The following is a 27,215-nucleotide window of genomic DNA, read 5'->3' as shown; positions in this document are numbered from 1 at the left end:
AAGCTTTTTATCTTGATGAGGTCCCAAGAGTTCATTTTTGCTTTCATTTCCCTTGCCTTTGGGGATGTGTCGAGTAGGAAATTGCTGCAGTTGAGGTCAAGGAGGTTGTTTCCTACTTTCTCCTCGAGGGTTTTGGTGGTTTCCTGTCTCACCTTCAGATCCTTCAGCCATTTTGAGTTAATTTTTGTGTATGGTGTAAGAAAGTGGTCTAGTTTCATTCTTCTGCATGTTGCTGTCCAGTTCTCCCAGCACCACCTGCTAAAGAGGCAGTCCTTTTTCCATTGGATACTCTTTCCTGCTTTGTCAAAGATTAATTGGCTGTACATTTGTGGGCCCAGTTCTGGGTTCTCTATTCTATTCCATTGGTCTATGTGTCCTTTTTTGTGCCAGCATCTGACTTTTTTTAATTTTTGTTTTTAGTGTTTTTATTTTGGGGAAAGAGAGAGAGACAGAGCATGAACAGGGAGGGGCAGAGAGAGAGGGAGACACAGAATCTGAAGCAGGTTCCGGGCTCTGTGCTGATGGAGCAGGGCTCGAACCCACAAACTGTGAGATCATGATCTGAGCCAAAGTTGGATGCTTAACCAACTGAGCCACCCAGGTGCCCCATGAGCATTTGACTCTTGATTTGAGTTCAGGTCATGATCTCAGGGTCATTGGGTTGGGCTTTGCACTGGGGGTACAGCCCGCTTAAGAATCTCTGACTCACTCTTTCTCCCCTCCCTCTCTGTCTCCCCCCCAGCCCCCGTCTCTCCTCCCCCCTCTCTACCTCACACCCTCCGTCTCTCTCCCCTTCCCTCTCTCCTCCATCCCTCTCCCTCTCTCCTCCATTCCTGTCTCCCCCATTCCTCTCTCAACTTGTGTGCATGCGCTCGCTCTCACTCTCTCTCTCACTAAGATAAAGCAATTTTTAAAAATAGTCATAGTTTTTCACAGTTTTATTGCACTGTGTTCAGAGACACAGCCTATATGATATTGATTCTTTTTGAAGTTTCTTTTATGGCCCAACACACTGTTCTATAATTGTTCTTGTGTGCCTCCCCAGATGTGTGTATTTTCTGTCTTTCAGATGGAGCGTTCTCTTATATCTATTACTTTGAGCTTATTGTGTTGTTCAAGTCTTCAGTATCTTTTTTAAATCATCTCTTTCTGCTTTATTACTTTCTGAAAGGGATGTTAAAATTTGTTTTCTATTTGGTTTTCTTAGCTGTAGTGGCATTTAACTTTCTTAACCTTTGTCACTCCAGCGAACAAAGCGGATAAAAGTGTCCAGGGGTCCAATTGAATCTTACATGGAGTGTCCTCTCAAGGCCCATCCACAGGGGACCTCAGGACACATCTGCAGAATCCCCAGTTGGAATCTCCGTAAACCTTGTATTCTGATTTCTTATCACTCACTCACTACCCCGGAGAATTTTCAGTTCACAGCCAAATAGGCTCTTACGTGCTCCTCCTCACTCCACCTCCATATGTGCTTCTACATTCAATATTCCCTCCACAGGGTTCTTCTCCTGACCAAATTCTGTGCCTTATTCAAAGCACTTCTCAAATTCTGCTTCTTCCATGAAATGTCTTCTAGACATGTCACGTCTTAAAACTCTAAAAGCACCAATTGCTCATGATTAATTCAGCATTTATTCACTGACCTAATTCACTAATAAACATTTATTCAGTGACCAGCACTTGTGGTGATGGGAAATTCTATTTAAATAATTGTGACTGTTGGGGCACCTGGTGTCTCAGTTGTTTGAGCATTCAACTCAGGGCATGGTCCCACAGTTCTGAGATTCAGCCCTGTGTCGGGCTCCACGAACCTCCTTAAGATTCTCTCTCTCTCTCTCTCTCTCTCTCTCTCTCTCTCTCTCTCTCTCCCCCTCCCCCCATCTCCCCCACTTGTGCTCTCTCTTTTTCTAAAATAAAAAAAATTAATAATTTATGGTTTAGTATTTGTCATATTTGTTTCCCTCATTTTGCTGTGTAACCATCTTGAGGGTAATGTGTGTCCTACGTCTCTATTCATTAAAATACTCACATAACATCTTGTTCTTGGCAGTTGAGAACAGAAGTACTTTGAGCTTATTTACTTCAATCTTAGTATGACTTTATTTTTTCCCTATATAGAGGGTAGTTTTGTTACATTGCAAATTTGCATTTTACTGTATTTTGCTAAATGTGTTCTTTATTATTAATAACAAGGTTTATGTGTAAAAGTTAAGATTCTTAAGTGCTTTTTTTTAATGAGAGAGAGAGAGAGAGAGAGAGAGAGAGAGAACGAGTGGGGGAGGGGCAGAGAGATGTGTACATAAGATCCTTGCCAGCAGCAGAGAGCCCCATGTGGGGCTCAAAATCATGAACCTGATCATGACCTGATTAGTTGGTTAAGTCGGACACTTAATCAACTGAGTCACCCAAGTGCCCCAAGATTGTTTTCAAAATCACTATGAAGCAAGCAGATTTATTCTCTTTTCTAACATAAGCAGCCATTTATATGGTTAATTCTTCTAATGTACATATACATCAAAAGTACTTTCATGAGTTTAAATTTATCTACTCTTAAGGCAGTGTTGTTAGGTCTCATAAAGTGATACAGTGGGCTAGGCTGTTTTGTTCCTCCTCCCCCTTAGTGCTAATTATTTGAGTTCAGCTTTGAGTTTGTAAGGTTCCCCGTGAGGACAGTGAACCTGCATCAAGCATTAGACTGAGGTACTCACAGTCTACTCACCAGTCATTCAGCTGATAAGATGATTGTATCACACTGTAGGTATCAACCTCTGAGCTGCGGCAGCACACCTGGCCCGAGGTGGGGCTGTGTGGAGTACAAGACATGCTCAATGTAGCATCATCCCTCACCCTGATCTGCTGGTGTGGTTTTGTTGCACATAATCAATACAAGTGAAGCCTAACCAGCCAAATCCTAAAGTAGGTAATTTAGACCACAAAGTAGAAGGAGCAAGGAAAGAAGATTAAATGAAAGAATTATAGAATACCTATAAGCCATGTACTACTAAGTCCTTTAATGTGTATTTTATTTCATTTCCCCAACATCCATGAAGTGGGTGTTACTATGCCCATTTTACAGATGAAGTAGAATTCTATAGAATAAAATAATGTGTTAATTTCTGGACACCAATGGTTGATTTGTGTATTGATTTCAGATCCAAGAGCTACCGCTGAGTCAACATCCTTAATTCCACCTTGCTTTTACTCATTTAACATTCAAGGATTTTATACCCTTTGTATACTTAAGTATAATTATTTAGAATTAATTGTTGGGGCACCCTAGTGGCTCAGTTGGTTAAGTGTCCGACTTTGGCTTAGGTCATGATCTCACGGTTCCTAGGTTTGAGCCCTGCATCAGGCTATGTGCTAACAGCTCAGAGCCTGGAGCCTGCTTTCAATTCTGTGTCTCCCTCTTTGCCCCTATCCCACTTGTGCTCTGTCTCTGTGTCTCTGTCTCAAAAAAAAAAAAACAACTTAAAAAATTTAAAAAAAAGAATTGTTGATTTTCTTTCCTACTGGACTGTGAGTCCATGAGAATAGGAATGCTGTCTGTTTTGTTCAGCATGACATCTGTCTTGGCATATAGCTGGTGATCATCAGTATATATTCTTTGTTTCCTGCCCACCCTGTCTCTTTTTGGGACAGAGATAGGGAGGCCAGGGTTTCTACCACACTGTGTAGACTCTTAGGTAAGAAAATAATGCATGGAAAGTCTGGGCCAATGTGACCTGAGCAATCAGAGAAAGTTTTATGGTTGAACTAACCTTTTTAGATGGAGATGGAATAATTAACCGGAACCTATACATAGAGCTATTAATGACCTCTACTACTTCATTCTTATAAAGGGACCATCATAGTAGAAGAATTGAGGTAAAGGGGGGGACATGCCGACACCTTTATAATATAGATTCAAGTGCTCTATTTAAATTATTTTACCCTTTTTTTTTTAATAGAAAAAATCAGGCAAAGATATGCAGACCTGCCTGGAGAATTGCACATTATTGAGCTGGAAAAGGATAAGAATGGACTTGGACTCAGCCTTGCTGGCAACAAAGACAGGTCACGCATGAGCATATTTGTGGTGGGAATTAACCCAGAAGGACCTGCTGCCACGGATGGGCGAATGCGTATTGGAGATGAGCTGTTGGAGGTAAGGGGCATAGATTTTTAATTTCTCTTCTGGTAAGGTGAAGGGGTGGAGGGGATAATGTGCAGGAAAATGAGGCGATGGGGAAGAATGTTACAAATTATATTTCTTCAACTACTCATATCATTTTCCGGGAGAAGAACAGAAATCACGTCACTTGCAAACGTTACTTGCTGCTTGAGTAAAAACTCATCTTGCAGAATAATTTAGGGGCTCTTGCGTTAAAATCTCGTGGAAGCATATTAAAAGGACAGGATTTGTTTTTAACGTAAATTCCAAAACGTTCAAAACTACATTGTGTATTGATCTACTATCATTGATATTTATCAAAATTCTCTTTAGCCTTAGAATAAACTATAAGTATGGCATTTGTTTTTGTTGTTGTCATTTAGGTTTTTGGGAAGGTGTTAGAACCAACAAAACTTTGTGAACTGGTTGTCAAGGCTTGGGTAATATCTGCAAACTTGGTGATGTGGGCTAAAGCCACATAGATTCCTTACTTAGGAACAGGATAAAAGTTAAGAAAGGCTAAAGAGGCAGCTCATCCTTTGCTAATTACTCTTTAGATGATTTTATCAGTAATCTGGAAAGGTTACTCTTGTTTTCTTGACTTAAAGTCAGGTTTTTTTTTTAAGTTTACTTATTTATTTTGAGAGAGAGAGTGCGCGTGAGAGTATTCTGGGGGTTGGGGGGGAAGAGACAGGGAGAGAGAGAATCCCAAGTAGGCTCTGCACCAGCAATTCAGGAACTGATTTGTGGCTCGAACTCCATGCACTGTGAAATCATGACCTGAGCTGAAGTTAGATGCCTGACCGACTGAGCCACCCAGGTGCCTAAAGTCAGAGTTTTTATTCTGAGTTTATCAGGCGGTGTGACTTCTCTGCTCTCTGTTCACCAGTGCATTCCACAGCCTCTTATATAAGATGCTCCAACATTTGGACATTTAAAGGACCTGAATCACAGAGGCACTGAGTATTAGACTGCTCACTGAGAATAAGGGTTAGTGATTTTGCATTTTATGACCTCCTCTTCAGACTTTGACTCAGAATGGAATTCACAGGCACCCATAATCTGACTTGCTTAATGATATTTACAGCCAAAGCTGGTCATACACGACTGTGTGGCCATTCACATCATGCCTCTCTCCTAAGCCTCAGTGGTTTCTCTGCCTCTAAAAGCTGTTTACACAAAGAAGTGTATTTTGGAATTTGGAATTTTGGAATTACTTCTCTTGTTCTTTTGTTATAGAGCATCGTGGAAGGGACCCACACTGAGTAGTAGCAGTGACCTGCATAATCATTAAATAAGCAAAAAATCAAAGGTGGCAGTATGTAATAACCAATATAATTCATCATTTCAAGTTTATTTCCTTTGGCTGATGCTTGGAGACTAAGTTGATGGTTGTGGTAATCAAAGTGAAAGTAAAAACTAATTTACTGCGTTATCACTGGTATTTTACTTAGGTGCTCTCACATTTGTATTCAGTGTTCCTAACAGCACTATACAGTAAGGACTTGTAGTCTCCCCATTTTGTGGATAAGTAAACTGTGTATGTAATTTGCTAATATTACAGAACTAAGTTCTTAAGATTCAGTAAGAACCCAGGCTCACTGAACTCCAAGATTCCTGCTCTAAGTGTGCTCTGTGGTACTTCAACCCAAACCCCATTTGTTTTTGATCCACGAGAATCCTGATTTATGATGGTCTTATTTTAGGGAATCATGTATCTGAAGTTACTCTGTTATATGCACCTAGACATGGATTTCCTATCTTGTATATATGAAAATGTTCCAGAGGCGGTAATGTAGAACACAAGGATTCTAGTTCTGTTCTCTCTGTCTTATTAACACTCAAGATGTAGAGGCGCCTGGGTGACTCATTTGGTTGGGCTCCCAACTCTCAATTTCAGCCCAAGTCATGATCTCTTGGTTTGAGTTTGAGCCCCTCATCAGGGTCTGTGCTGACAGTGCAGAACCTGTTTGCGATTCTCTCCCTCTGACTCTGCCCCTCCCCTACTCCCTCCCTACCTCACCCCCAACTCTCAAACAATGGCCAAATAATGGTCCATGGGATATAGACCGACAGGAGCACTGGTATGTTATTTCCCTGACATTGTATTACTTACAGGTAACAAATGAGCAGTGACTGACAAGTAATGAGCGTGTGTTAAAGTCCATACACAAAAGTCTCTACTGTGTAGGGGGAGGGCAGCCAACACTGCTTTCACTTATCCCAGTTCTTCCAGTTATCAATTGCATTTCAGAAGAGGCTTAATTAACAAAACACACTGCACATAGTTGATTGTTAATTAGATCACATCTCCTCCCTTGCAGACAGATGGTTCAGATCTCTGTTTTCTAGGCTAGAAGCTGGAAGAACTCTCTTGTCTGAAAAACGATATTAACATATTGGACCCTACCTATTTTTCTTTTTTTTTGGACTTCCTGAATTTGGCTCTTTTGTTGCTATTCAACAACTTTATCTTCTTGTGAAGATGGAAAGAGCAAGATGATTAAACGTGGCAATAAGTTGATCTTCCTCCAATCTGCCATAATTCTTTTCTCTAAAAAAGATCAATAAATATATGCTGGAGCATAGTTCTAGCATCCCATATCTTTGGCTAGTTACTTATCTTTTCTATCTCTCAGTTGCCTCCTTTATCAAATGCAAATTACTTATTCAGCTAGTATCACGCTATGCATCTCTCCTGCAAGAAGCACAGTATGAACAAAGTGCTGATTTTACATCAGTAAACAAAATCCATGGTACCTGTTCTCTTAGAGCTTCTAGTCTAGTGACTGCATAGCATCAACTTCCAAGAGTGTTCTGAGAATTAATGAGAAAAGGTAGGTCAGATTTTTGCCGCAGTATTTGGCTCAAAGTAACACATGTCAACTGATGTTATTTAAAAAATAATATTTTCATTTGGATTTGTGTATTTGGGGTGTTTTTAGTTGGTTTATATTAATACATTGGCCTCTGAGTAGGGAAGCCATCATCTTCCTCAATAGCTTCATGTAGCATCTTAAAAATTTAAGAGAATGGAAACAAGCACAGAATGGATTCGTAAACAGTTATAACCTATCTTCGCATGTGACTTTTGGCTGTAGGTCAGAGATGACAGGAAAAAATTGTATGGGAAACATTTCCCTTCTTTCTTTTTATAGCTGAGAAAAATCTTAATCATTTCTCTTGATATGTGAGGAATTTGTATATTGCATGATATCAAATCCAATGTGCTTTTCTTCTTTTTAAAGTTTATTTATTTTTGAGAGACATAGCATGAGCTGGGGAAGGGGCAGAGAGAGGGAGACACAGAACCTGAAGAAAGCTCTAGGCTCTGAGCTGTCAGTGCGGGGGCTTGAACCCCAAACCGGGAGATCATGACCTGAGCCAAAGTTGGATGACGCTTAACTGGCTGAACCCCCCAGGCGTCCTAAATCCAGTGTGCTTTAGAACTGAGATTAGGAAATTGACTTAACGATGAATACCAGGAAAGCTAAAAGCCAATGTTAAACTAGCTGTTCTTTGGACATTGCAGGGCAGTAGATGGTAGAAAGACATTGCATTGTGTGGCAGGCATTTAGAGTGGGCGTTTAGATTACACTTCCTAGGTTTCTGGGCTAGAGCAAACTTTGCATATTTGCTTACCCACCCAAACTCCATTTCATTTTGTGACTTCTTTCCCTGATGAAGTAAAGTTAACTGTGTCTTGATTGTTTTTACAACTCCATCATTTCTTCCCGTTCTTTCTCATGACTGCTTTGTTGTTATTGTTGTGTTATTACTTTGCTCTGAGCTTCCTTTTATTTATAGTTGATCTGACTTATTTTAGACCCCAAGATGAGGCTAACTTCTAGGAAGTAGAAAAGAGTTTGGGTCGAACGTGCATTGTACCTTCTCTGAAGTCAGACACTCTGTTTCTTTCCTGGAACCTGTCAGCCGACTGATCTCCGGCACACCATTCATCGGCGGTTTTCTTGCCGTGGGATTGTATTGTTACAGGGCAAGAGCAGCCCCGAGTTCTGTTGATCGATGGCTCAGTTCATGTATAAAAGAAATCTTAACATTAAACCCCCCAGAAGACAGTGTGATTAAATCTCAGCTTCTTTACCCTTTACTGCGGTGCTGGTGTGGGGGCTCTGAATTAATTTCAAAAGGCATTAGCATATAATTACCATGTAGACTGCAGTGAGACTTGCACCAGAGTATTGGCTTTCCCTGAGCAATTAGTCCCAGAAAATACACAGGCCTGGGCATGGTGCTGTCCTGTGAATATAGGATTTATTTATAATCTTCCCTACAGTGCCAGTGTGGGAAGAGAGAGTGGATAATGCTGCGTGGGGAATTGGAGTGATTTGTCGGGTTAGAAACGCAGCCAGTAGCAGCAGTGCGGGTGGCATAGGACCTGCACAGTCGATCGGGCCAGCGTGGGGAGCTGCGTCTCCTCGGGCCCCACGCCCTGTGCCACAGCGCACGCGCAGACGTCCCCTTTGGGACAGTTGCCTACAGGATAACCAACGCTGAATGTTGTTCTTTTCCATGTGTCTAACGTATTTACTTAAGAACCACTACAAATAAAAAGCACGAATACTTTCCGTATTCTATTCCATAGAACCACAGGTGAACTTGGATCTCAGTGTCTTGTTATGTTTATTTCATAAGAGAAAAGCAAAAAAGAAAAAAAACAGAAACGGTAAAACTTAAGTGACCAGCCCAGGTTCACATAGCTGCTTGTGGCAAACTCCTGCCTGAGGGCTCTTAACCACCACCCCGGTCTCCACACCGGTGCTTTGTCCTCCACATGTTACCAGTGAATTATTTTTATATCTTTTGGAAGATTTAATGTGACTTAGAAGTACAGTGGGATAGTAAACAAATCCTTAGCTTTTGTATAGCCACAGATAAGATTCTTTCTAATTCTCAGTCAAGTTTCTGTCATCTTAGATTGACTCTTCTAGACTATTGCCATATGTGGGTATAATTGTATGATGTGCTTTTTCAAATTATTTTTTTAATGTTTATTTATTTTTGAAAGAGACAGAGCCTGAGCAGGGGAGAGGCAGAGAGAGAGAGAAAGAAAGAATTTGAAGCAGGCTCCAGGCTCTGAGCTGTCAGCACAGAGCCCAATGTGGGGCTCCAACTTATAAACAATGTGATCATGACCTGAGCTGAAGTCGGATGTCTAACTGACTGAGCCACCCAGGCACCCCCTGATGTGTGCTTCTTAAGGCAATAACTTTGCCCTGAGAGACCTCACGTAATAAAATATCCCACTGGAGAAACACTAGTTGAGGAGCAGAGAGAAGACTAAAAGAATGCAAAATGACAATAAAATTATTTTTCCTAGGTTTATTAAGAGATAGGTTTATAAAAGCTAAAAGTGCAAAAATAAACTGACCAAATTTTTTATTGTGTCAATGGTTTCATGACTGTTAAAGCATATTTTACATTTTAAATAAGTAACTTATTGTTTGTTATGTCTCAATGCACCTGTTAAAAGTTTACAAAAATAAATACTTTTAGCAGATCCTCAATATGACCTTCCCATATGCAAAGCTAAAGTGACCCCATTTAGGAACTCTTAAAATAGTCTAAAGCCCAGTTCACAACTCTGAAAATCAACAGAAGAATGTAGTCAGCCTCACACATAAAACAATCATGGGGCCTCTCCTGTGTGTGTGTGACATTTTGTCTTCAAAGTGCAGCCCCCTGGTTATTACAGCATATAATCAATGGCTATTCGTGTCTTAAGTCATCTTTCCTATTACTTAGATTACTGTATACTATTACTACATATAAAATACTATTATTGTGATATCCAATATGAGTTACAAAAAGATGTACTCATTGAGAACATTTGGGGTAGGAAAGCTGTCTTGGGAATTGAGGTCACATTGAATATTTATACTGTTTTTAGGTCAGTGTTAAATTCTTTATGTGCATTATCCTAACTTTTATAACAAACCAATGAAAGTCGTTGTTATTTTAATCCCCATTTTACAGATAAGGAAACTGAGATGTGAAGGGGTAGAATCAACAGGCAAACACTTTTCTAACTCTAAAGTTCTTAAGTTATTTCATTGTGAATTAATCATGATTTTAGAGAGTAGTAAATGGGGACTCCTGGCTGGCTCAGTTGGTAGAGTGTGCGACTCTTGATCTCAAGGTTATGAGTTTGAGCCCCTTATTGGGCATAAAGTCTACTTAAAAAACTGATAAATTAATCTCTCATTATTTTGTAGATTGGGTAGATCTAGATTAATGTAGTTACTCTGGTGCAGTTCAAAATATCTGAAGTAGTCTCTCACAATGCAATTCCGAGTTACTCTATCTTCATAAAATTGAACACCGCTTTGAATTCGGTGGAAGAATGCAATCCGTGAAATTGCAGCCATTTCTCAAAAATCAAAGAAGAAAAATAATCTGTTTTTGAGGTTTTTCTTGTCCATTTTGAGAGCTTCTCTGACCTTCGTAATTTAAAAGCTTTCCCCCTCAATACCATTGTAAAGGCAAGGTTTTATTTTCAGGCTGCAGGAAATATTATGTAAGACCTCCCTCGTAGTGGGTGGCCTCATTGCTCTCTGTATTTCTTGCCGTGAAGTCTTAGAGCTTTATCTCTGCCCTTTTCATTTCTGTCTCTGACTTGTTGGGGGAAGAATTTTAATTATTTTGTCACACTTCATTGTCTTTATACTGCTGAAATATTTAGGTTAAAAGTCTATGTTCTTCCTGATCTTTGAGAGGAATGGCAATCATTTAATTTTTATTATTGCAGTCCTCATTATCACTCTACAAAAGCTTTACGTGGGATTTCTGGAGTGAACCACATTATCTGAAAATCAGAGACAAAGTGCTGTGAGAGAGAAAGTGCTATGGAAGCAGAAAGGAAGAATGAGGATAATCGAAGAAACTTAGATTAATGTGGAAAGAATATTAAAAACAGGGAAAGGAACGTATGTTGAGGAGAAAGTTGCCATTTGGAGTGAATAATTGGTCTTTAGCAGTATGTCTCAAGACTCTGCTTTCGGCAGTTTTCCCTCAACTCTTACGTGACGTATTCAGGTAATTCTCCAGGCTTTAGTTCCCTGCTTTTTCCAGTTTCTTCTCTTCTTCCTTCTAGTCCTATTCATTGCCATCATAATGACTGTACTGAAATGCAGTCTAGAAAGATATGCTCTTAGATTATGGAGAAGGGTCTCCTTTTTTTTTTCCCCAATTTTATTTAAAACATGTTTTTTATGTTTTTTATTTATTTTTGAGAGAGACAGCGCAAGCAGGGGAGGGTCAGAGAGAGGGAGATACAGAATCTGAAGCAGGCACCAGGCTCTGAGCTAGCTGTCAGCACAGAGCCTGGCCCAGGGCTCAAACCCACGAGCCATGAGATCATGACCTGAGCCGAAGTCAGACGCTTAACCGACTGAGCCACCCAGGCGCCCTTGGAAAAGGGTCTCCTTGTATCACCTTTAATATATAACTTATGCTGTGTGTTGCTCCATTTGCACAATGGAAATTTCTTGTGGTCGTATGCAGCCCTAAGGCACAAAGCCTGAAAGGAAAGCGTGAATGACGTTCTTATTTTGGGTTTGACTTCCTAACAATATCAGACAACTGCTTAAACTCATCATAAGTGTGGTTGTATATGTTTTAACTACAGTTTTTAAGAGGTAGGCCTAAAATTAGTAATCCAACCTGACAATCCGATGTTCTGCCCCCGGAGAGTAGCCCTGAGCCTATTTCTCATTATTTTAAGTCAGAAAGGTTGATGCCTTCAGTACACACAAGTCCCAACTCCCCTCCCACCGGTCTTCTAAAATACTACTGAAATGCAGGAAACATAAATAACAGTCATCTTGGGATATGAACTGGGTACTGCCACCCGACAGTGTGATGCTAACACAGTTGCAGTGTGTTCGGTGACACGCTTTCCAGTTCACCACACCAGCATTCGAAGTGCACATCCTTCTGTCTACTGCTGAGAGTCTGGTTCCAGACATCACCCTGCGAGTCTGTGTTTGGAATATGCCCGGGGACTTTTTCCTCACATTTCATTTTAAATGTTTTACCAAATGAGGCACCCGGGTGGCTCAGTCAGGTGAGCGTCCGACTTCAGCTCAGGTCATGATCTCACGGCTTGTGAGTTCGAGCCCCGTGTTGGGCTCTGTGCTGACAGCTCAGAGCCTGGAGCCTGTCTTTGGATTCTGTGTCCCTCTCTCGCTCTGCCCCTCACCCACTCATGCTCTGTCTCTCTCTCTCTTAAGAATAAATAAAACATTAAAAAATGTTTTACTATGTATCAGAAATGTAGATAAAACTTTCCTATCTGAAAAATACTTTATTGAGAGTATGTGCAAGTCCTATGAAGTTTGAATACTAAAAACCAAAAGGTATTCTGTTGGGAAAACCTTACCTGGAAGGTAGACCCATACGTGGTTCTCCTCCTTTAAAAGAAAACAAACTCTTTATGGATATTTTTTTTTTTAGCAACTATAAGGTGAGCAGAATTATGTAATGAAATCCTTCTGTGTAGCCATCACATGGCCCAGCAGTTACCAACACTGTCATTTCTCTATCACCTCTACTTCCTTCTGTCCACGCCTAAGCAATTATTATTTTTATAGTTGGGAGGACGGGATAAAATTTACAGAAAAAGAAATGCACAGATATTCTCCGTACAATTTTGACTATTATATACACTCAGATGATCCAGATATCTATCCTTTTTCTCTCCCCGGAAATTGTTCTCATGTACTTTCGCACTGTAACCTTTCACTCCCAACCTGAGAGGCCAACACTGCACTGATGTTTTATTTTCCTTCCACTAGCTTTCCCTATTCTAGAACGTCATCCCCATGAGATTATATAGTACGTGCTCTTCTGTGTTCAGCTTCTTTCACTTCACCTATGATTCACCTGTGCTGTTGCATGTATTAGTAGTTTGTTCCTTTTTGTCACTGAATAATATTCCATTGTATAACTACCACAATTTATCAGTTTACCCGTGGATGGACTTTTGGATTTTTTGCAGTTTTGACTCTGGAAACATTTGTGTGACAGGTCTTTTTGAGGACAACTGTTTTCCTTTTTCTTGGATGAATATTAATGGTAAATTAGTAGGATACTGGGTAGTTGTGTGTTTAACTTAAAAGAATCTGCCACACCTTTTGTCCAAGTAGCTGGGCTATTAAACATTCCCACCAGCAGTATGAGCATTTGGTTGTTCCACAACCTTGGGTCCTCTGGTCGGGGTGTAATGGTTTCTTGTTGTTACTTTAATTTACTTTTTCTCTTTTAAAGTTCATTTATTTATTTTGAGAGAGAGTGCACACGCAAGTGGTAGAGAGGCAGAGAGAGAGAGAGAAGGAAAGAAAGAATCCCCAGCAGGCTCTGTGCTATGAGTGTGGAGTTTGACAAACTGTAAGATCATGACCTGAGCTGAAATCAAGAGTTGATGGACTGAGCCACTCACGCACTCCTACATTTTCTTGATGACTCATGATGTTGAACATTTTTCTTATTTATCAGCCCTTCAGATAGATTCTTTTCTTTTATAGGTACTGTCCTCACTAAGAATCTTTGCCTGCCTCCAATAATTTCAAGTAATTTTTTCTGTATTTTCTTCTAAAAACTTTATAGTTTTAGCTTTTATGTTTAGGTCTATGATCCATCTTGAATTAATTTTTATGTGTGGTGTGAGATAGGATTTGAGGTTTATTTTTTTCTGTTTGAGTGCCTAGTTGTTTGAGGACCATTTGCGAAAAGACTTTTCCCCCCATTGACTTCCTTTGTGCTTTGTCAAAAATGAAATTACCGTATAACTATGTGTCTGTTTTTGGACTCTCAGTTCTCTTCTGTTAATCTGCCTTTTATGCCATTACCATGCTGCCTCGATTACCATATCTTTTTTAGCAAATCTTGAATTAAAGTAGGGTTAAGTCCTCATTTTGTTATTTTTGAAAATTGTTTTGTCTATTCTAGATCCTTTGAGTTTCCATATGAAGCCTTTTTAAATATAATTTATTGTCAAATTAGCTTACATCCAACACCCAGTGCTCATCCCAACAAGTGCCCTCCTCACTGCCCATCACCCATTTTCCCTTCTCCCCAACCCCACATCAACCCTCAGTTTATTCTCTGTATTTAAGAGTCTTATGGTTTGCCTCCCTCCCTTTCTGTCTGTAACTATTTTTCCCCTTCTCTTCCCCCACATTCTTCTGTTAAGTTTCTCAAGATCCGCATATGAATGAAAACATATGATATCTGTCCTTCTCTGACTGACTTTTTTCACTTAGCATAATATCCTCCAGTTCCATCCATGTTGCTGCAAATGGCATGATTTCATTCTTTCTCATTGACTAGTAGTATTTCATTATATACATAAACCACATCTCCTTTATCCATTCATCAGTTGATGGACATTTAGGCTCTTTCCATAATTTGGCTATTGTTGAAAGTGCTGCTATAACAGGGTACATGTGCCCCTATGTATCAGCACTCCTGTATCCCTAGTAGTGCTATTGCTGGGTCATAGGACGTTCTATTTTAATTTTTTGAGGAACCACCACACTGTTTCCACAGTGGCTGCACCAGTTTGCATTCCCACCGACAGTGCAAGAGTGTTCCCATTTCTCTATATCCTCGCCAGCATCTGTAGTCTCCTGATTTGTTCATTTTAGCCATATCAATCTTAAAACCAACTTGTAAATTTCTATTTTTTAACAAAGTAAGCTGGGATTTTGATTGAGATTGTATTGAATCTATAGTTTAATTTAGGAAGGCTAGGCTTCCTGACAATATTGAGTCTTCCAAATTATGAATGTGATATCTCTCCATTTAATAATTTTTCTGAAGTGTTTCATAATTTTCAGGTAGGATGTTTGCATTTTCAGTTAAGTATATTCCTATGTATTTCACGTTCAGTGCTCTTATAAGTGGGATTTTTATCCTGTCATTCTTGTTTGTTGCTAGCATATAGGAATACAATTGACTTTCATGTATTTGTATATTGACCTTATATCCCCAAATCATGCTAAACTAACTTATTAGTTCTAGTAGTTTTTGTTGATTCCTTAGCATTTTCCAGAGGTAACTGATCATTTCATCTGTGCATAGGGAGTATATTTCTTCCTTTTCAATCACTATGACCTTTATCCTTCTTCCCTCTTTCATTTTCTGCTCTCTCTTTCGTACCCTAGTCTCAGAAGCCAGTTGGTGTTGGATGATTAAATAAGATCTTAGCTGTATGTAGGTTTTTCATAGATGCCCTTTATCAAGCCACGGAAAATCCTTTCCATTTCTAATTTGATAAGAGGTTTTCCTTTTAAATCACGATTTGACACTACATTTTGTCAAATGCTTTTTATGCACCTACTTAGATTACCTATATATGTTTTAAAATGAAATGTATCACACAAAAAGACACCGACTAATGACATAGTCAAAACTCCTTATAATATTTGAAGTCCTTCAAGAGATACCTTTAAAAAATTTTTTAATGTTTGTTTATTTTTGAGAGAGAGAGAGAAAAGCATGAGTGGGGGAGGGACAGAGAGAGAGTGAGACACCAAATCCAAAGCAGGCTCCAGGCTCTGAGCTGCCAGCACAAACCCTGACCCAGGGGCGGGGCTCAAACTCATCAACCAGGAGATCTTGACCAGAACCAGAGTCGGACACTTACCCAAGTGACCCACCCAGCTGACCCCCAAGAGAGATCTTGACTTCCTTTTCCAGCTTCTGCCGCTGCTTCACTGTTCTATGATCCAGCTACCTTTAAATACTTAAATACGTCTTCAATACAGATGAGTATTCCCGTCATTCCATTCTGTTGCCCATGTATGTTATTCAGTATACTTCCACAGACATTTTAAAGACCTAGTCCAACTGTTTTAGCATAAGTTCATGACATTATTTTTGTTGTTACCCTCAAGAAAAATCAGATCGCTCTTCTTTGTTGTTTAAATGCTTCTTAAGTTTAGGTAATAGACTTGAAATTCAAAGGTGAAGATGACAAATATACTAGTTATTATTTGTTAACACTATACTATTTTTGAAAATTTTTTAATGTTTTATTTATTTTTGAGAGAGAGAGAGAGAGAGACAGCATGTGCAGGAGAGGGTCAGAGAGAGAGGGAGACACAGAATCTGAAGACAGGCTCCAGGCTCTGAGCTAGCTGTCAGCACAGAGCCCTATGCAGGGCTTGAACCCACGAACTGCTAGATCATGACCTGGGCTAAAGCTGGAGGCTCAACCGACTGAGCCACCCAGGCACCCCTTGTATACTATGTTTTGTAAGAGAGATGGCTTGTAAAACCAGATGTTTTTTAATTAAAAGTTATTCTCAGATAAATCCCTTAATCTCTTTAGTCATCTCTTAATTGTAAAATGGAAGAGTGGTTAGTTATATCTTGAAAACTCTTGTAAACTTGGGGCTCCTTGGTGGCTTCCTCAGTTGAGCATCCAATTCTTGATTTCAGCTCAGGTCATAACCTCAGAGTTTGTGGGATCAAACCCCACATCAGTGAGGCGCTTGCTTGGGATTCTCTTTCTCTGCCCCTCCCCTTGCTTGTAGTCTTGCGCTCTCTCTCGCTCTCTCTCTCTCGCTCTCTCTCTCTCTCAAAAATTAAGAACAAATCTTTCAGACTTAATGTTGTGTGATTCTGTGATCTAAATGTTTGCTTCTCAAACTTCAGCACATAACTTAGCCTAAGGAGTTTCTGGTGTCTATTCTGGGGAACGTGAAACTGTAAATCCTTTCTCAAAATTTTTACCAAACGAATCTCTTTAGCTATGTAGGTTGCTCTCAGCCAAGTTTGTGTATCAGAATCATAGGAAAGGTTTGCCCTTTGATGTAACAACCTTCCACCCCATCCTCGTAGATGAGAATCTCTGGAGGTGGAGCCTAGGTGTCCTTTTAACTAGTTCGTATATAACAAATCTTATTAGGAGTCTAGATGTAGATTTTTGTTTCTGTCGTAGAAGGACATCTAATGTGTCCTGGAATGCACAAAAGGCAAAGGGAGAGGCCCTTATATGGTCCATAGTACTTCCTCCCTTCAACCTGCCTCTGTCTCCCTGCTGTCCCTTTGAAATGCCCAAAGACTCGGATTGACCTAACATAGGAGCTGTGACAGGAAAAATCAGGGTGGGAGAATAAGATTTTTGAGGGGCACCTGAGTGGCTCAGTTGGTTAAGCCTCCGACTTCGGCTCAGGTCAGATCTCACGTTCGTGGGTTCCAGCCCGGCGTCAGGCTCTGTGCTGACAGCTAGCTCAGAGCCTGGAGCCTGCTTTCTGTCTTGTGTCTCCTTCTCTCTCTGCCCCTCCCCTCTCATAATGTGTGTCTCTCTGTATCAAAAATAAATAAAACATTAAAAAAAAAGTTTAAGATTTTTGAGCTGAAGGCTCAAAATTTTGTATAATATTTAAATATAATTTAAAGTTATTTTGACTCTAAATTTTATTCCCCATTTTTTATTTATGTTTCTGGCTATGATTGAGAAGTCTTAGGTTAGCAAATAGGTTTTAATTCTAATTGATTCCCTAACATACTGATGTAACATACTGAAGTAACTGGTGTTACTTCTTACTCTTACTTTTCTCTTTTTAATTTACAGATTATGCTTTTTTACAGGTTTTTTAACATGTAATCATAAAAAACCCTAATGGTATAGGTAAAAAAAATAATCTTCCTTCTTTTACCTTTGTAATACTTCTCCTCTAGAAGTAACCCCTATCAATTTATCAGCGTTCCTGTTGATCTCATACAGTCACATACGTTGTGCAAACAGATTTTAAAGTTAGTGTACAGAAACAGAATCGTAACTGGCATACCTTTTTTACCAAATGATATATCATTTATGATATATATTATTTAGGTGTCAGTACAAATAACACTATAACATACTACTGTATATGTGTCTGTGTAATTGTTTGGATATGTGGCATAAAAAATATCAAATCATCTTTCTTCAGTGTTACACAAAATTTCCGCTCCTCTAACAGCTTGTAAAAGAACTTATTTTCCACCCCCCACATCTAGCAAACACTGGATGTAATCAGATGCAGGGTTTTTTAAAAAGATTTTTTTTGTTGTCATTTACTTTTGAGAGAGAGACAGAGAGATAGTGTGAGTGGGGGCGAGGTGGGGTAGAGAGAGAAAGGGAGACACAGAATCTGAAGCAGGCTCCAGGCTCTGGGCTGTCAGCACAGAGCCCCATGCAGGGCTCAAACTCATGAACCTTGAAATCATGACCTGAGTCAGAATCAGTCGTTTAACCAGCTGAGCCACCCAGGTGCCCCAGATGCAGTTTTTTTAATTGAAAAAAAAAATCTTTACATATATATCATTCATATACACTTAAGGAAGTGACTGAGAAAACAGGATTATATTCTGGTGATGCAGTTTTTAAAGTTGACCCTTGGATTTTTATCTGCCTTCACCACTTTAGAATGAGAATTGGGTGCTGGGGAATTATTTTGGAGAGGGAGGGAGGTGGTTGAGCTGTGGGTGATTAGGATGAGTCCTTAGTGGGAGTCTCATGGCCTGTCTCCCATTGCAGCCCCATACCTGCTGGAAAGAGGCTTTGGGAATCAGGAGATGCAGGTTTGGATTCTTGTTCTGCAAGTGTCTTATACAAGTATCCTTATACAAGTCCCCGAGTTTGAGTCTCAGTGTCCTTGTTACAGAAGTACAAGAGCAGCTACCTTGCTTCCCTGTCATGCAGAGCGGTGGGACAGTGCCAGACTCTGAGAAATATGCTTCCAGAGCTATCCAATGACATGATCTAATCCTGACTCTGCAGGCTGCAGGACTGATTCACTGACACCATTTGTGTCCCAAAAAAAAAAAAAAGTCTTTTTCTTTTTTTGAAAACAGAAGCTGGAGTTGGGAAGAGGGGGGTTAGGAACTTTGATGAAGTCCTTTGATGATTAACTGGGTTTGTGGCTGTATCTGTGGGAGCGTCCAGGAAAATATTTTGAAGGCAAAAGAGGAAAAAGTCTAAAAACAGAGGGAATTGGAATAGAGCTCTAAGTAGATCATCGTATGAAAGAAGCAAACGTTTAGCTGGGCATTTCCAGTTTGGGGGAAGTCTGGATTATAGTATGTACCAGTTCTTGGAAGAAGGAATTCTGGGTCAGTGGTCACCTGAGTCCTGGTCACTCTGTGGCTGACAATACGACTCATACAGCTAGGTTGTCATGCCTCAGCCTCCTAGGGAGACACGCTTCCTTTGCAATATCAATAAGCTGTTAAGAGAGAGATGATCCTGCTGCCCCCATTTACATACTCCTTCCTGTTGTGGTCAAGCGGACCAGCCGCAGCAGCTGGGGCAAACTGCACGGAGACACTAAAAATCGGAGCAACACCTATTTCTCTGCTCACTTCCTTGAAGTCAGTAGTGTTCATTGTCAAGATTTAGGATTCAAAACAACAACCTGTTCTGGGGTGCCTGACTGAGGGGCTCAGTCACTTGAGCGTCCGACTTCAGCTCTGGTCACCATCTCATAGTTCGTGGGTTCGAGCCCACATTGGACTCTGCACTGGCAGTGCGGAGCCTGCTTGGGATTCTCTCTCCCTCTCTGGCTCTCCCTCCCAGACTTGCACTATTTCTCAAAATGCATAAATAAGCTTTAAAAAATAGAAAAGAACATCCTGTTTTCTGAATATATCAAATTTAGGGAGATGTGAGCTACAAATTACTATTACTTTGCCTTTAGAAGGTATGTCAGTTTAATTAGATTTGTTTCAGAGATAATAAATCTCACGCGTAAGCCTTTTTAATGACTGTATTCCTTTGGGAACATTGTACTTCCCAAGAAATAGATTGCAGTGAAGTCACACACCTCATTTCAGCACTGTGTCATTAAACTGAGCCCTTAAAACCTGCTCCTTTGCCCAAAGTACTAATTATTGGAACTCGATGTGTATTATCTTGTCTTGTTGAGAAAAAAATTAATGTGACAATTTTGTTCAGAAATACTTTTTCGTTACCATGAGATTGTTTCCAGGTAAGTTTCAGTCACTTTCTCTGTTCCCTCCAAAGCCTTGGTGCCTCTCTCTTTCTTTCTCCCATCTGCAAAACTGAAATGGTAGTTTGGAAAGTGAGGATCATTCTTCACGGGGGCTAGTGCCCAAGATTTTTGGAAAGAAAAGTATTCTTCTTTGAACAGGACGTGGTTACTCTGTAACACCCACACCCCGAGAGCTATACTAAAGTACCTGTGGGGGCGCCTGGGGGCTCAGTCAGTTAAGTGTCCGGCTTTGCCTCAGGTCACAATTTCGCGATTCATGGGTTCAAGCCCTGCGTCAGGCTCTGTGCTGACAGCTCAGAGCCTGGAGCCTGCTTCGGATTCTGTGTCTCCCTCTCTCTCTGCCCCTCTCCCACTTGTCTCAAAAATCAACAATTAAAAAACTAATAATAAAGTGTCTGTGTTTCCCAGAAACTAAGACCTGCAGCTTCCTGCCTGCCCATCTTGTCACACGTTTTTCCCTGGTCCTGGTGCTCTTCCTGCCGCTCACTTCACCCTGTGCCTTCTCAGTTTTTGTCTGCTCAAGACCAACCCAACCATCTCCAGGAAGAGACAGACCCTTCTTGCTGCATTGTCTACATTCATCATATGGCAGTGCAGGTTTTTGTTTCCAGACCTGTGTTAACGTACTGGGGTACCAGATGCTTGAGTGCAGGGACCAAATCTGACTGAATAAAATAATTTCTATAAAGTTACTTTCAGAAGCACCTGGGTGGCTCAGTCGGTTAAGCGTCCGACTTTGGCTCAGGTCATGATCTTGCAGTTTGTGGGTTTGAGCCCCACGTTGGTCTCTATGCTAACAGCACAGAGCCTGGAGCCTGCTTTGGATTCTGTGTCTTCCTGTCTCTCTGCTCTTTCCTTGCTCATGCTCTGTCTCTCTCTGTCTCTCGATAACAAATAAACATTAAAAAAAATTTTTTTAAGTCACTTTCAGAGAATCTGGTACCTGGAAGATACCTAGTGCTAAATACATGATAGCTGTGGTAATGATGGCGACGAAGATTCCTGTATTCTCTTCCCATGCACTGTGACAGTTGAATAAATGAGTCCATGGATGGGTATAACATATATCTAATATACTTTTATATATTTCTTGGTCTGGGGTTTCTATTTTGTGAGGCCCTGTTAATTGGATTTAAAATTTCACAGGATTAAAAATGCGTTACTTAGGCTAACAGGCCAGGCTTTTGGACTCAGACTGATTTGGCTCTAATTACTGGCTATAGATATGTTATATTGGTTAAATTCCTTAAACTTAGTATACTTCAGTTTCTCCATCTGTATAATCAGATGATATACTGATTTGTATGAGACTTAAGTGCAATAATGTATTTAAGATGTGTGTATATGCATGTGCCTTGTGTGTTGTAAGCATCTATTAAGTGGTATTATTACAAAGTAATAATAAAATATCAGTATACAAAAACAAACTGGAAATCACCTCAAACCCCACCATAGATATCATTTTTGACATTTAGTATATACTCATGGATCTTTCTTTAGACTAAGACAGAACTTTTACATAAATGAAGATAATGTGATAGGTAACATTTTGTTATATACTTTTTTCACTCAATAGTTTTATCTTCTTTAAAATATTTATTGAGGCGCCTGGGTGGCTCAGTCGCTTTAGCATCCGACTTCGGCTTGGGTGATGATCTCACAGTCTGTGGGTTCGAGCCCCACATCAGGCTCTGTGCTGACAGTTCAGAGCCTGGAGCCTGTTTCAGATTCTCTGTCTCCCTCTCTCTCTCTGCTCTCCTGCTTGTGTTCTGACTACCAAAAATAAACATAAAATTTTTTTTTAATTTATTTATTTTGAGAGAGAAAGAGAGAGCACATGCCCAAAAGCAGGGAAGGGGCAGACAGTGAGAGAGAGAATGCCAAGTGGACTCCACACTTAGGGAGCTCAACCTCATGACCGCAGGATCATGCCCTGAGCCAATATCAAGAGTCAGATGCTTAACCGACTGAACCACCCAGGTGCCCCCAATTTTATCTTCTTACGACAGTGAATCTAGGTCTGTGCTATCCTTCTTCACTTCCTTTTAATGTCACAATTTTCCATTTATCAACATAATGATGGCAAATATAATAAACCTTTTGTTGATGAATGTGTTTTTTTCCATTTTTCCCTATTATAACTATAGCAGTCATAGACTTTTTGACTCCCAGATTTTTAATCTTTTTAGGATAAATTTTTATCAGTGAAGTGACTAGGTTAAAAATTAACCTATAAAAAGATTAATCGAGTTACACTTATTTGGTATTTTTCTTGCATGTATATTATGCCCAATAAAAGAGTTTATTAAAGGAAAAATTTAACCTATAGATTCCAGTGTTGTGAAATGTAAACTGTAGAGTATATTTAAAAGTAAGGTAGGGAGAAGGACTGTCAGTTTTCATTATCAGGAGCTCCAGTTACTGAACTCTAGCTCAGTTTTAATAATAATCTTTCAACTGTTTAGAATAAATCTCTCTACTTTTAATAAAAGTATGGGCACAGGTGGTGGTGTTGCATATTATAACAATATTCAAACCTCAGGCAAATCTGTTGCTTGAACTAAATTTTAGTTTTTTATAATTAATACCTTTAATCCCAGCTTAAGTTAATTAACTTTGACTTCCAATTTGGTAATTTTTTTGAGTAGATTTAATTGAGTTGCTCTCCAGCATAAATTTATATTCATGTTCAGTTGAACTATGGAAAATTGAGTAATATTTTTGAATAATTAATTTTATTTAAAAAACTCATTAAAGACCTCTTAAGTAAAAGTTTACGTAGTATAACAAAAGGATTTACATTCATTTACTTTTGCTGAATCTTGCTGTATTAACCCTAATTCTGCTTCTTCTACAAACTGTAAAATAGTGCAATTAAATATCTAATCTTTGATACCTAAATACAGAGAGTTTACCTCAACGAGTGCTTTCTGGTTTTGTTTTGTTTTTCCTTTTCCACTACAGTAGCAGAAACCAACTCATGAAGGGAAATATGAATCCCATTGAAAACTCGTTATGACTTCTGAGTTTTATAAAAGCAGATGTTTCTTATTTGAGGCTATTGTCTTCAGTACTAGGGGTGCTATCATTTGCCTCCATTCTCACTGAACTAAAAATTCAGAATTTAGGAAAAAATGAGTTAATTTACCCATGATAAAGTATTAGTGTCTCTCTGAGACCAAGAATCCCTGAGCTTGAGATCGAAGTTACTGACCATGGGGAGGGTCTCAGCCCTTTTGTCAGTGTTCAGAAGAGGAAGCCAAGCAGGTAAAAAAAAGCAGAATTGTAACTCAAGAGCATAGAAATCTCCTTTGGACAGAAAGCCTTCTTCCTTTGTTATCTTCTTTCTTTTCTTTTTGAATGCCAGGATAAACTACTGAATGTCTGAGAGAGCATAAGACTAGGAGATAAAAAGAAGTATATCACTTGAATGTATAAATTAATATTTAGAAATAGGGGCCCCAGATGCTGTATTGGTGGAGACTTTTTGATGACAAAGAACAGAAATTAGTTCAAGGTAATTTAACAAAAAAAGGGAGAACTTACTGCAATAGCATGGGTGTCCCTCCCAGAACCTGGAGATTAGGTTGCCTGGGGGCCTCAGGAAGCAATGGCTTTTCCTGCTCCTTCATCCTTGTGGTAGAATGTGGCCACCTCACAAAGGCTCAGAGAAGATGTAGAGAATCGTTACAAGTGTCACTCAACATGCATAAACTAGACTGTCCAAGAAGTAGGATATATGGTTATCGTTGAATGGATGAGTTATAGATCTCAGTTATTAAGATAATAAAAAGATAATTTAGGTGTAATGGGAACACTAAATCAGAACTTAGGATAGTTCTTCCCACCAATAAGGATAATAACAAAAATTAAGGTCCTATCTAAATAATTTATTACTCTTTACTCTTTTTCTATATCATTGAGTCACCTTTGAAAGGAGAAACTTTGGGAAAGGCACTTATCTACTTATTTACTGGAAGTAAATAGAAAATGATAATGTTTTTTCTAATTTCTGGATAATCTGGATGGTCACTCATATTCTAAAAGAATGGGAACAGTAGTTACCCCCAAAATGAAATATTTTTAATTTTCTTCCTTTGGCATGAGTCTGAAAAAATTAAAATGGTCATCCATCTATACAATGTCTGTACATGAAAAAAAGGGTAGTAAGTATATAATATTGTTCAGGTTGCCATTTGTTTGCACAAGGAGAAGTAGAGTCTTAGGGGACTCCGTGTTGCATTTAGGACTTGAATAGCCTAGCAGTCAACTATTAGGCATTTCCTCTGTACATTGTGGTAAGATGCTTTGATTCCAACTTCTGTATCTCAAAGTTCTCATACCTACGATGGTAGGTCACCAGCGCCCTACTGTTCCCACTCAGAGTTTATTTAACAGACATCTTTATAAAGATGACTTTCAAAATCATCTGATTTTTATGTGAACCATACCGATGTGACCTCTAGGTGTGCCTTAGGATTATGGGCTTTTAAAGAAATAGCTAAACCACCAGGGGCAAATGGCTTAAATTCTTGGAATTCCACTTTCATCATCTGACAAAGTACATAATACCCCAGTTGCTCTGAGATTTAAAGGAGATACTGTGCCTAAAGAGCTTAGGATAATGTTTGGTCCGGACTAAGCACTTGATAAGTGATAGCTGTTATTAATTAGAATTGACCTGAAAGACTTCCAGGAGGTATAGAGTGCTTTCCTTTCTGCCTGTGCTATACTTAGAAGATGCCCTACATCTGTTGTTTAAAGAATAGTGCCCTCAGAGAACAGCAGCTTCTCAGAAATAGAATAAGTGACAGTCTAAAGTTAATTGTGCATAAAATGCATCATATTCTTTCTAATTACTTACTAAATTTCCTCTGGAGTGTATTTCCTTTAGTGATGAAGAAAGACAAAAACTGCTTATGCAATTGGAAGCTATATGTGCCTTTCATTTAAATAGTGCAATTGTTTTATATTAAATAAGATCTAAGAAAACACAAAAGAGATCTCCTGTCTTAGAACTCACAGGCTGCCTCCACGTGGATCCAGTAAGTCTGTGAGCCTGAGTTTGGGCTGGCCGGGCCTAAATTCGTAATAAAGCCCTTTGCTTTTGCATGCGTGGAAAAAAAAAAAAAAAGGAACTCACAGGCTGCTAATGTATTTCTGAAGTCAGAAGAGAGACTTTGTTTTAGATTTTTAAATCCAGAGATCTGCATTTTCCTTTTTGATTTAATCCTGTTAAATCAGGTTTCACTCTGTCTTGAGTTTCTTGTTCCATTCCTGGTCTTGCACTGCAAATCGAGTTTCTCCAGGGGCCTCCAAACACTGGCAGGACAGCTACCATAACAATAAATGGCACAGTTGTTGGCACTGGAAAAAACATCCACAGCAAGCAAGCTGTTCCGCCTTTCTACAGCCAGAGCCTCTGAATATTCACAAACAGCACCATGAAGACATAACTGCAGATTCACTCTCAGATAAATTAAAATTAACGACCTGCTTTCTTCATCTGGGCTGTAATTTTTCTCTCTTAGAATAATAGTACCATACATTTTATCCTATCAAAATGGAAGATCACAGCTAAAATGCAGGCATATCCATAAACATGAAACAGATCAGTTTTCTGTATGTTCAAGCTTTTACTAATAAAAAAAACTTTAAAAAGAAAAAAAAAACTTAATCCCTTTGAAGACTGGAGCCCACCTCAGAGAAAGTGTAATCGAAGTTGATTAATGGAAGTACCACTTACGTTCAGGGCTCTGCAATTCTGTATTATGTCTCACTGATCACCGCTGAGTGTGAATACCAAGTGGAGTACATGGCTCCTGCCCTCAGCAAGTTGAGCTCCCTCAGTTCTGTCAATGCCCGGCGCCTGCACTGATGCTTACCCCCTGGCACGGCTTGACTGTGCCGGGTCGGTGAGGCATAAGGGCGACAAGAGAACATTTCTAAATCCAGGGCCACAGGATTCAAAGACAAGAAGATTTGATAGGTCTGCTTTCGAAAGCAGAGACCAGACACAGTGGGGAAGGCATTCATGAATAATTAACCTGAATGCCAGACTTCGAATCCGCTGTATTCTATATGTCATCTCATTTTTCAGTTGTGGTTTAAAGATCCTTATTTGTTGTTCATTGCAAATGAAAGAGCTCAAGAAATAGGGTTTGCAAATAAAAGTAATCATGGCAGATATACTATTTTGTGACTAAATTTTACTGTTTAGTACATTTGGACTTTTCCTATGTCATTATTCTTTTTCACATGACTCTTGATCATTACACAACTTAACCATTTTTTTCCTCTTATAACAAGTTGGGTAATACAATGTAAATATTAAAAAAAAACCATAAAAGCATTAGGAGAAAACATATAATGTAAGTGGTGGGCACTTAAGAGGCACCTGGGTGGCTTAGTTGGTTAAGCGTCTGACTTCGGCTCAGGTCATGATCTCTCAATTTGTGAGTTCGAGATCCACATTGGACTCTGTGCTGACAGCTCAGAGCCTGGAGCCCGCTTCACATTCTGTGTGTGTCTGTCTCTCTCTGCTCCTCCCTTGCTCGTGCTCGCTTGCTCTCCCTCTCCCTCCCTCCCTCCCTCCCTCCCTCCCTCTCTCTCTGTTAAAAATAAATAAACATTTAAAAAATGTAAATGGTGGACACTTCAATATACGCACACACATATACATATATTTTTTTGGAGCAGCAAAATCGAGAGGAAAGGACAGAGATTTCCCATATGTCCCTTTTAGATTACCAGCATCCTCCTCCAGAGTGGTACACGTGCTGTAGTTGATGCACCTACATCGGCACATCATCGGTCACCCAAGTTCATAGTTTGCATTAGAGTTCGCTCCAGGTGTGAGCATTCTGTGGGACTGGACAAATGTATGACGGTATGTGTCCACATTATAGTGTCATACACAGGAGAGGCACATTTTTTTTTTTTACTATTTTAAATTTTATTGTTTTAGTAGTTTTATTCCCATATTTTTTTCCATAATATTTTATTGTCAAATTGTTTTCCATACAACACCCAGTGCT

General features: G+C 39.5%; 1 protein-coding gene across 3 annotated transcripts in view; it reads left to right on the top strand.

Annotated features, from left to right (window-relative positions):
• PATJ (PATJ crumbs cell polarity complex component) overlaps positions 1–27,215 on the top strand; it is a 340,997-nt gene that overhangs the window by 188,592 nt on the left and 125,190 nt on the right. For all 3 annotated transcript variants that reach the window (XM_029947821.1, XM_029947819.1, XM_029947822.1), the window contains exon 27: positions 3,954–4,150. In XM_029947821.1, coding sequence (XP_029803681.1) covers positions 3,954–4,150 — 197 coding nt within the window. The remainder of the gene's footprint in view (positions 1–3,953; positions 4,151–27,215) is intronic.

This window comes from Suricata suricatta, chromosome 8 (assembly GCF_006229205.1).
Source record: "Suricata suricatta isolate VVHF042 chromosome 8, meerkat_22Aug2017_6uvM2_HiC, whole genome shotgun sequence".
NCBI lineage: Eukaryota > Metazoa > Chordata > Mammalia > Carnivora > Herpestidae > Suricata > Suricata suricatta.
Note: the sequence above shows the minus strand (reverse complement) of the source record. Positions and strands in the feature narration are given on the sequence as shown.